Genomic DNA, 11,548 nt, shown 5'->3' on the forward strand with positions numbered 1-11,548 from the left:
TAGGGCATTTAACATTGTCCCAGAGTTCTCTGAGGTTGTCTTCATTTCTTTTAATTCCTTTTTCTTTTTTCCTCTCTGCTTCATTCATTTCCACCATTCTGTCTTCCATCTCACTTATCCTATCTTCTGCCTCAGTTATTCACCTGTTGGTTCCCTCCAGAGTACTTTTGATCTCAGTTATTGCATTATTCATTATTGACTGACTTTTTTATTTCTTCTAGGTCCTTGTTAAACATTTCTTGCGTCTTCTCAATCCTTGTCTCTAGTCTATTTATCTGTAACTCCATTTTCTTCTCAAGATTTTGGATCATCTTTACTATCATTATTCTGAATTATTTGTCAGGTAGACTCCCTATCTCTTCCTCTTTTGTTTGGTTTGGTGGGCATTTATCATACTCCCTTACCTGCTGAACATTTCTCTGCCTTTTCGTTTTGTTTAGATTGCTGTGTTTGGAGTGGCCTTTCTGTAGGCTGGAACTTTGTGGTTCCTCTTTATTATGGAGCTTTCTCCCTGTGGATGGGGTTGGACTAGTGGCTTGTCAAGGTTTCCTGGTTAGGGGAGCTTGCGTCTGTGTTCTGGTGGATGGAGCTGGATCTCTTCTCTCTTAAGTGCAATGATGTGTCCAGTAATGAGTTTTTGGGTGTCTGTGGGTTTGGCATGGCTTTGGGAAGCCTGTATTTTAATGCTCAGGCTTGTGTTCCTGCAATGCTGGAGAATTAGCGTGGTATGTCTTGCTTTGGAACTTGTTGGCTCTTGGGTGGAGCTTGGTTTCAGTGTAGGTAGGAAGGCTTTTGGATGAGCTTTTGTCTATTAATGTTCTCTGGAATGAAAAGTTCTCTGGTGTTCTCAAGTTTTGGATTTAAACCTCCTGCCTCTGGCTTTCAGTCTTATTCTTACAGGAACCTCAAGACTTCTCCATCCATACAGCACAGGTGATAAAACATCTGGGTTAATGGTGAAAAAATTCTCCACAGTGAGGGACACCCAGAGAGTTTCACAGAGCTACATGGAGAAGAGAAGAGTGAGGAGGGAGATAGCGTAACCAGGAGGAGAAGAAGGAGAGTCAAAAGGGGAGAGACCAGTCTAGCCAGTAATCAGTTTCCTAAGTGTTCTCCACAGCCTGGAACACCCAGAGAGATTCACAAAATTAAGCAGAGAAGAGAAGGCAGAGGGAGGAGATAGCGGTGACCTGGGGGAGAAAACGGAGAGTCAAAAGGGGAGAGAGCAATCAAGCCAGTAATCACACCCCTAAGTGAAAGTAGACACTGAAAATTAGATTCTTAAAGGTACAAAATTGATAACAAATAAAAAAAAAGCAAGGTTTAAAAATCTAGAGTACAGGTTAGACTCTCAAAAATACAATATTAGAAATACAAAACAAAATCACAAAAATTATAAAAAATATATGAAATTTGCTTTAAAAATAGGGTCTTTTTTTGCAAGGTAATAGTAGGTTATAAAAATGAAAATAAAAGGAGTAATAAAGAACTTAAAAATATTAAAAAATGATAATAGTAAAAATATATCTAGGAATTTCTGTGGAGCTGTTGTGGACAGTGTAGGGTCAGTTCAGTTTCAGATAGTTCCTTGTTCCAGCTTGTACTTCTTCTCAAAATCTATAGGCCTCTTCCAATGCTTGCTGCTGCTGCTGCTAAGTCGCGTCAATTGTGTCCGACTCTGTGCGACCACATAGACAGCAGCCCACCAGGCTCCTCCGTCCCTGGGATTCTTCAGGCAAGAATACTGGAGTGGGTTGCCATTTCCTTCTCCAACGCATGAAAGTGAAAAGTGAAACTGAAGTTGCTCAGTTGTGTCCGACTGTTAGCAACCCCATGGACTGCAGCCTACCAGGCTCCTCCGTCCATGGGATTTTCCAGGCAAGAGTACTGGAGTGGCTTGCCATTGCCTTCTCCTGCTGCTGCTGCTAAGTCGCTTCAGTCGTGTCCGACTCTGCGACCCCATATACGGCAGCCCCTGTCCCTGGGATTCTCCAGGTAAGAACAGTGGAGTGGGGTGCCATTGCCTTCTCCTAGTCAGTGTTAATGAAAGGTTTTAATCTGTTGCACCTGTCACTCCCAGAGCTTTTCTCTCTTCTTTGTTTATTTTGGCTTCCTCTGCTTGCAGGTCTCTTCAGTGTCTAATTTCCACCCTGACACAGGGGGGTGAAGGTGGTCACTTATTTAGGCTCTCTTGGTCAGTTGTGTTGTGGGGAGGGAGGAACACTATAAACAGATATCGGTGGCGTGTGTGGGGAGTGCTTGCAGTGTATGGACCACACTGGGTTTGCCCCAGCTCAGGCTGGCGTGTGCTTTCTGGGTCTACACTGCTCAGGCTCCAGGTTGCTCTGCAGGGGTACTGTCCAAAGTGGGCCCTGCATTTCGTGCACTTCCCAGGTGTAAGCTGCTCAGGTTCAGGTTCTCAGGTACTCCACAAGGGCACAGACTCGGTTGGGCATGCATTTTGTACCCTTCCCAGGTCCGAGCAGCTCAGATGACCAGGTGCTTTGCGAGTACACTGTGCCAGGTGGGCTGTGTGTCTTAATCACCACCCTGGTCCTGGCCTCTCGGTTTCCCGGGTGAGCCGTGGGAGCATTGTCTCAGGTGTGCCGTGTGTCTCCCCTGGGGAGCTGATCTCAGGCTGCGACCCTCTTGGCAGATGTCAACCGTCTAGGATCCCAAGAAGATGTGGTTAGCAACTGGGAGCCTGCGCACAGTTCGGCGGAGGATGCCAGTCTCTGCTGTCGAGATTGTCCCTTGTCTTCCAGCTCTGGCTGTCACATACCTGCCTCTCTGCCTCTGGTGGAGGGGAGGGACTGTACACAGTCAGCTAGCTCTCCTTTGGTGTAGGCTCAATCCTTTGTTCTGTGAATGGGCCAGGCTGCGTGTTAGGTTAGAGCCTTTCGTGGGAAAGTTCTCTCTTTTTTCTCTCTCTCTGGCTATCCCACAGTTTGGGTTGCTGTCTCATGTTGGCTCCCTCAGATTGTTCTCAGGGCATTTAGGCCCTGTCCTTACCTAAGCGTGCAGCCTGTGTCTCCCTGTCTAGCACAGACGTGAGCATCTGGGCTACTTCTCCACTGGGAGTTGTGGTTAGGTGTGTATTCTGTGGGGTTTTTTTTTTTTCCCCTCCCAGTTATGTTGCCCTCTGAGATTCCAAAACTCCCCACAGACCCACTGGTTTCCTGCTGTTTGGAAACTTCTTCTCCTTTATGACTCCCTCCCCAGGACAGGTCTTGGTCCCTAACTCTTTTGTCTCTCTCTTTATCTTTTATATTTTGTCCTACCTCCTTTCAAAGAGAATGGGCTGCCTTTCTGGGTGCCTGGTGTCCTCCATCAGCATTCTGAAGTTGTTTTGTGGAAGCTGCTCAGCATTCAAGTGATCTTTTGATGAATTTGTGGGGGAGAAAGTGGTCTCCCCATCCTGTTCCTCTGCCATTTTGGGACTGCCCCCTCTTAAGGCTTTTTATGGATACTTCCTTCTCTGCCCATCCCTTAAATGACAGCCTTCCACAGGAGTCCATCCTTAAGCTTAATTTTGACTCTTGAACACTTAATACCATATATATGCTGAAGACCAACAAATCTATAAGCAGCTCAGACTTGTAACCTGAGTTCCTAGTGAATATAACTACATGGCTGCCCTAAAGGCATCCCAACTTCCATATGTCCAAAATGATTTCACTCCCTTCTTCTCCTACAAACTTGTCTTTTCCCATTACTATCCACCATGCTTCTAAGCTAGAAATTTGGAGGCTTCCCTTGTAATTCAAACAGTTAATCAATTCCTGTTGATCCCACTTCCTGATTAGCTCTGATACTGATTTTTTGTATCAGTATTCCAAGGCCCTATTTTCAAATCTTCCATATCTTCAATTCTTACAACTCATTTATCTTTCTCCTTCTAGTTTATTTTCCCCGATACTAAAGCGCGATCTTAAAATGCAGAGTTGATCATTTTATTCTTCTGTTTAAAATCCCTCCAAGGGTCTCACGTTAATTTTGGCAAAAATGCAAACATGCTAGCATATTATAGTAAGTAGTTTCTTCTGGGTCTGCCTCTTCTCACTTCTCCCATTTGCATCTTTCAATCCTTAGCTTAGAGTCTTTATTCATTCATGTCCCACCACTCACCTGCCTAGAGTTCTCAGAACCAACCATGTACTTCTCTCTCATCTCTGTGCCTTTTGAATTTTCTCTTCCCTCTACTTGGGGCTGATACCTCTCCCCATCCCTGACCCCAGCCTCCACATATCTTTTTCTTCCTTGCCTGGCTGATAGCACCTTGTCCTTTAGAACTCCATCAGACCTCCTCTTATCTGGGAAACATTGCCTGATGTCTTCCTTTCCCCAAGCTAGTCTTTATGCCTTTCTGACTTCCCTTGTTTTTTCATAGTATTCCATGCTTTTCTCTACCATAGCAGTTATTTCCCTGTATTGTAATAGCACATAAAGTATTCAGTAGCAATTTATGAAATACACAAACAAGTGTAAACTCTGAAAATATATTTGAATTCACAGCCTAATGCATCATTATAGTAACCTTTTACCATGTTCTCATAGGTGAAGATGCTGGAAGCAGATCTGGTTTCAAAAATGCTACGGGCTGTTCTGCAGTCTCATAAGAATGGAATAGCATTACCTCGGCTCCAAGGAGAGTACAGATCCCTAACTGGAGACTGGATCCCTTTCAAGCAATTGGGCTATCCTACGCTAGAAGCCTATCTGAGAAGTGTGCCAGCAGTTGTCAGGATAGAGACTAGTAGGTCTGGAGAGGTAAGAAGGTAACTGTGTTTCAAAAGAGGCAAGCCAAATCTTAATTGCCTGTCTGGTACTTCCAGTCTCATAATTCAGTTCAGTTCAGTCGCTCAGTCGTGTCCAACTCTTTGCGACCCCATGAATCACAGCACGCCAGGCCTCCCTGTCCATCACCAACTCCCGTAGTTCACTCAAACTCATGTCCATCGAGTCAGTGATGCCATCCAGCCATCTCATTCTCTGTTGTCCCCTTCTCCTCCCGCCCCCAATCCCTCCCAGCATCAGAGTCTTTTCCAGTGAGTCAACTCGCTGCATGAGGTGGCCAAAGTATTGCAGTTTCAGCTTTAGCATAAGTCCTTCCAATGAACACCAGGACTGATCTCCTTTAGAATGTACTGGTTGGATCTCCTTGCAGTCCAAGGGACTCTCAAGAGTCTTCTCCAGCACCACAGTTCAAAAGCATCATTTCTTCGGCGCTCAGCTTTCTTCACAGTCCAACTCTCACATCCATACATGACCACTGGAAAAATCATAGCCTTGACTAGACGGACCTTGGTTGGCAAAGTAATGTCTCTGCTTTTTAATATACCATCTAGGTTGGTCATAACTCTCCTTCCAAGGAGTAAGCATCTTTTAATTTCAGGGCTGCAATCAGCATCTGCAGTGATTTTGGAGCCCAAAAATATAAAGTCTGACACTGTTTCCCATGAAGTGATGGGACCAGATGCCATGATCTTAGTTTTCTGAATGTTGAGCTTCAAGCCAACCTTTTCACTCTCCTCTTTCACTTTCATCAAGAGGCTTTTTAGTTCCTCTTCACTTTCTGCCATAAGCGTGGTGTCATCTGCATATCTGAGGTTATTGATATTTCTCCCGGCAATCTTGATTCCAGCTTGTGCTTCTTCCAGCCCAGCGTTCCTCATGATGTACTCTGCATATAAGTGAAATAAGCAGGGTGACAATATACAACCTTGACGTACTCCTTTTCCTATTTGGAACCAGTCTGTTGTTCCATGTCCAGTTCTAACTGTTGCTTCCTGACCTGCATACAGGTTTCTCAAGAGGCAGGTCAGGTTGTCTGGTATTCCCATCTCTTTCAGAATGTTCCACAGTTTATTGTGATCCACACAGTCAAAGGCTTTGGCATAGTCAATGAAGCAGAAATAGATGTTTTTCTGGAACTCTCTTGCTTTCTCCATGATCCAGCAGATGTTAGGATGGAAGTCAAAGTGAAAAGCACTAACCAAGATTAGTGAAGAAGTGAAGTGAAAGACTTGTGTCCAACTCTTTGTGACCCCCATGGACTATACAGTCCATATAATTCTCCAGGCCAGAATACTGGAGTGGGTAGTCTATCCCTTCTCCATCAGATCTTCCCAACCCAGGAATTGAACCAGGATCTTCTGCATTGCAGGTGAATTCTTTACCAACTGAGCTATCAGGGAAGCCAAGGTTAGTAGTGATAGAGAATTGCATCCAAAGCACAGCCTAGATTCTCATGTCCTTTGTTTTAACCTCAAATTCTTTGTTATAAAAATAGGATTTAAACCATATTAAGTTAAAAAATTTCAAGTTTACTCAGTCTCAGTGTACACACAAAATAACTGTATTAGAGACCTTAACTGCCTGAATATCATACCACTCATCGTAGGCCTGCCACAGCTGTTTGGCCTAGGTCACTAGTGACCTCCTGATTACTGAATCCAATAGATACTTTAAAATTGTGATCATCTGGCTTGACCCCTATCTGTTCCTACTGTCTTGATCCTAGTCAAGCCTCTACTTGATCATTCAGCACTATTGGTTATTACAGGGCCTTCCCTACTGTTCTCCCTGTCTTTAGTCCCTTCTGTCCCTAGCCTGTTCTCACCTTTACTTTAGTAATAGTGATTATCCTACAATTTTAAATCTTCTAGTTCCTCTGGAATCATGTTTTATATATAACATGGGCAATTGAGTGGTAGCAAGTAAATTTTTTTATTACGTATCCCCTATGACAAAGTAGTTTTGCTTCTTGTTGTCTGCCCAATATACAGTATGAAAGATTGGACAAACTACCACCCAAGACATAAAGGTGCCCACCCCCCCAAATCAGTATACTTGAGTATACTGTATACTCAAGGGGTATATTTCATATGTAAGTAAATATGTAGGACAGGTCTGGGGTATTTCTCACAAAAAATTAGAATAGTTATTCCTCTGGTGAGGGGGTGGGTAGAGGAGAAAAGGGGCCCAGGGTTAGGAGAGTGGCCTTCCTTGGTGGCTCAGACGGTAGAGAATCCACCTGCAATCCTGGAGACCTGGATTTGATCCCTGGGTTGGGAAGATTCCCTGGAGGAAGGCATGGCAACCCACTCTAGTATTGTTGCCTAGAGAATCCCATGGACAGAGGAGCTTGGGAGGCTACAGTCCACGGGGTCACAAAGAGGTGGACATGACTGAAGCGACCAAACACAGCACAGCACACAGCAAAGGTTTGCCTAATCTGTTTATATGAGGAGAAGGTATAAATCAATCAAATATTACATTAATAGTAAAGCTTTCTTCAGTGTCCCTGGTTCTCTCAGAAAGATTTAAGCCCTCCTTTCTATCTGCTTGGCCTCTTATACCTTCAGTATACATTCAGTATAACACTTGACATAATGTTTTCTGTTTAGTCTCTTTGCCTCTCTTTCCTTCATAAGTTTCTTATGGATAAGTGATCTGCTTTTTGCCCCTGACTTTTGGTGCTTAATAAATACATGTTGAATGTATAAATGATCAAATGTCTGAATGAATTAGTAATTTAGTAGTGCTTCATATAGTTACTGTGCCATAAATTACTCAACTCTTTATTCTTTTTGGGACATTTTTAATGTTTCCAGGTTTTGACTATTAAAATAACCCCTAATGCACATATTTGGGTAGGTAATTTTTCTTCTTTTGAATTGTGTTCTTATATTTTTAGGAATAGAAATACTGGAGATTATGAGCATGTTTTGGCTGTGGTGTAAAGCCTTATTGCTTTCCTGTCTTGATTTCAACTTAAAATTAAAGCCCCACTAGATGGGGCTCTAGAGATCATCTAACCTCAGCAGTCTACATTGTTTTCAAATCCTTTTTCAAATATCCTGTATATCCTATCTTTTTTTTTTTTAATATAAAAAGCTGAGCTACTGTATTTTAAGTAGATGCCAGAGGCTCCAGGGCCTTTGCTTGCCCTGTCTTGCCCTCACACCCATGAGGCACCTCCATGGAATCCTATGACTCCACTGAACAGTTTGAAAACCTCAGATCTAAGCTATTCCCTGTTTTATAGCTGATAGTACTGGGGTTTTTGAAGTAAACTGATTTGCCCCAAGTCACTCAGGTAATCCATTTCATTGGCCAGACTAGAATTTAGTGGTCTCTTTGAGGTAGTACAAATAGCAGTTACAAGTATGTACTTTGAATTCAGAGAGATAGCCTCGCTGCATGGCTTGAGAAGTTTGCTTAACTTTCCTGATTCTCTGTTTTCCCATGTATAAAATGGGAATAAAATAAATCTCACAGAGTATATGAGATAATATATACAAATCACAGGTTTCTTTTGGTTCATTTGTTAAGCCTATATACCTAGCACATTTTAGATGCTTAATAAAAACATGTTTAAGAAATAAGTGAACTTTTCAGTTTAAGGAAAAATGATTATTCAGTGTGCTGGACTATGCTTGGTTTCTCTTGCAGAAAATATAATTTAGCTCTAACATTATGAAAGAGAGAGACATGAATATTTGCATACAGCTTGATTTGGGACATGTAAAGTCACAAAGATACACTTTGAAAAGTCAGCCTCTGGTTACCAGTGAATCTGAGAAATGTTTCTCCTCTTGCTTACCTCTCATAATTAGATAACCTGCTATGCCATGGCCTGCACAGAAACTGCAAGAATTGCTCAGCTTGTGGCTCGACAGAGGAGTTCTAAAAGGAAGACTGGTCGGCAAGTTAATTGTCAGATGAGAGTAAAGAAAACCATGCCATTTTTTCTAGAAGGTAAGATCTTTTCGTGAGAAGGCAATGGCAAGCCACTCCAGTACTCTTGCCTAGAAAATCCCATGGATGGAGGAGCCTGGTAGGCTGCAGTCTGTGGGGTCGCTAGGGGTCAGACACGACTGAGCGACTTTACTTTCACTTTTCACTTTCACACATTGGAGAAGGAAATGGCAACCCACTCCAGTGTTCTTGCCTGGAGAATCTCAGGGACGGGGGAGCCTGGTGGGCTTCCGTCTATGGGGTCACACAGAGTCGGACACGACTGAAGTGACTTAGCAGCAAGATCTTTTCACATGATAAAATTGTAAAGCCTGTTTATGAATACATTGTCATATGAAAATATTGCTTGTATTCATGATAAACACGTATGTTTGTTAATATTCATATGTCAAGAGAGAAATCCTAAAGCTAGTACTTCCATTTGAATTTAAGTGAACATGATAAGCATGACTTATTAAGTGAAGTCACTCAGCATAACTTACTATGGTAAAGTGTGGTTTTGCTCTTTATTTGAGGGGAAAGCCTCATATAGAATGTTGGATGAACCAACTGAGTTAATGTCTTATTTAGGAAATCGTATCTTTTACTGTAAATCCTCTGTTTTCAGAAAAACATGAATTATATAGTACATAAAGATATAGACAACTCAGCCTGTATTTACTGATCATTTATCTCAAGGAGCTTATAAAATAATCATTCCTAAAACTAAATTCTCAAGAAATAGTTTAATGATAGTATAAAAGAGTAGATGCTGAATACCACAATGAGCATTTTAGGCAAAAGAGCAATCCTTGTGAGAATGGCAGTGGAGAGCTTCATGGCACGGGGGAGACTTGAAACCAGACCCCTAACGATTGGAAGAATTCAAATTGGTGGAGAAGCAATGGGAGGACTAAGATACCATTGAGTGTGCTGAATTTGTAAGAATGTGAAGTGACTGCCACGAAGTTAGTTGGTGAGTGGAGGAAAGGTAACAGGTTTGCTTAGCAGATGAAGCCACATTTTGAAGAAGCTCATCTGCTAAATACACACCAATCTACTCTTCCCCTGCTGACTGACCCTCTGATGGCCATCTCCTCATATTCTTACAAACTGTTCTGAGCATAGAGACAGACAGAAATCATCTGGGCAAGGGAGTGACATAATGAAACCAGGGTTTTGGGAAACTAATTGGTTCCATTATGTATGCCTGACTTCACAGGAAAACCAAAAGCAACCCTCAGACAACCAGGATTTTCTTCAGATTTTTCTGTCAGCAAAAAACCTAATTCAACACTATTAAGAAACAAAGGAAACTCTCTTGGAGTTAAATCTGATGCTGAAATGCTGCCTTACACATTACAAACAACTATTGGAAATGAAGTATTCAAAGATGTTCCGGTGCAGAGTCATGTGACCATGTCTACCAACAACAGGTATTTGGGCTTTGTCTGGCTAAAAGGAGAAGTATGGTGAACCTAGGATAATAAGTCTTAAACGTGTGTTCAGGTGAAGAAGGAAATACTTTGTTTTTTGTAATGTACACGTATGAGTAGAGAAATGCGTCATTACTACTTCCTCCACTTTTCCTGGCTGCCTAAACATCATTTTCTGAATAGCTCTATTTTGTATTTGTTGTGCATTGTTGGTAGTCTCTGCTTGTAATGTTCATTTTAGAAGATCTCACAATTGTTCTGAGATGCTACTTCAGCATAACTTAATTTGGCTGAAGATCTTTCTTCCAATTAATTTTGTAAGTTTTAAATAAAATCTCATTGATTTGTATGCTCTGCTGTGTTCCAATAATCATATCCATAATACAGCAGAATTACACATCCATGCTTCAGCATACTGAACTGGAAGTAATTCCACATCCTTAAAGGTTTTGTCTGGATGCTACCATTCATTGGCCAGGTGAAATAACTGAAATTATTTCATCTACTGGGGCTGTGGTATCCTCATTTGCCCAATAAAAATGTTAACTCAGTGATCTCAAAGTTCCTTTCTGGCTCTGAATTTTATGGTTTCATGAGGTAATTCAGGTGAGCACATTACAACATATGGACCAAATCTGGCCCGTTGACTGTTTTAATAAATAAAGTCTTATTGGAACACAGCTACATTCCTTTGTTTATTTATTCTCTGTGGTTGCTTTTACACAAGTGCAGAGTTGAGTACTTGGACATAGACAGTATGGCCTGCAAAGCCTAAAATATATACTGTTAGACCCGTCACATCAAAAACTTGCCATCTCCTGGTGTAGATGAGTCAGTGTTACATTCTTCCATCCTATTTGTATACTTATACAAAACGAAGTTTTTTGTATCATTTTCCTTTAAATCGATGCTCAAAGATTCCATTTTGTATAAAAGATAGTTCCCCTCCCCCTAAGTGCTCCCCCCCAACACTAGAATATTTAGAAAGAAAGAATATTTTTAAGTAGGCCAAAGGGTACTGGTTTTTTATATTTTAATATTTTTTAATAAAGCAACCTTTGAATATTTTTCATAATGGTACATATTTAGTGGTGTTTATGATAGTTATTATAAATTTTTTTTATAAAGTCTAGAAAATATATAATTAAAACTTGAATCTTGACCCAAAGCACAGTTGGTGACTTTGGTGACTGAGGTACCATTGTCTCTGCTGGTTCTGGGCCTGAATTTCAAGATTTTGAATTGAATATATAAGATGACAGCAAAACCAGGCATCCTGGATTGTGGGCCCAGAGGAGCACTCTCTACTCCATGGTCTGGTATCATCTGCTTCTCATCTAGTGGCACCATATGGCCTAGATAAGAGCCTT

At 41.6% G+C, this 11,548-nt stretch overlaps 1 protein-coding gene across 4 annotated transcripts in view; it reads left to right on the forward strand.

The window, feature by feature from the left end:
* Positions 1–11,548, forward strand: part of TDRD7 (tudor domain containing 7) — a 91,719-nt gene that overhangs the window by 11,685 nt on the left and 68,486 nt on the right. For all 4 annotated transcript variants that reach the window (XM_055427095.2, XM_055427096.2, XM_055427097.2 and 1 more), the window contains exons 2-4: positions 4,558–4,770; positions 8,622–8,763; positions 9,965–10,178. In XM_055427095.2, coding sequence (XP_055283070.2) covers positions 4,564–4,770; positions 8,622–8,763; positions 9,965–10,178 — 563 coding nt within the window. In that variant the 5' untranslated portion in view covers positions 4,558–4,563. The remainder of the gene's footprint in view (positions 1–4,557; positions 4,771–8,621; positions 8,764–9,964; positions 10,179–11,548) is intronic.

Source organism: Moschus berezovskii, chromosome 7 (genome assembly GCF_049115385.1).
Source record: "Moschus berezovskii isolate FMDL1 chromosome 7, NW_MosBer_1.0, whole genome shotgun sequence".
NCBI lineage: Eukaryota > Metazoa > Chordata > Mammalia > Artiodactyla > Moschidae > Moschus > Moschus berezovskii.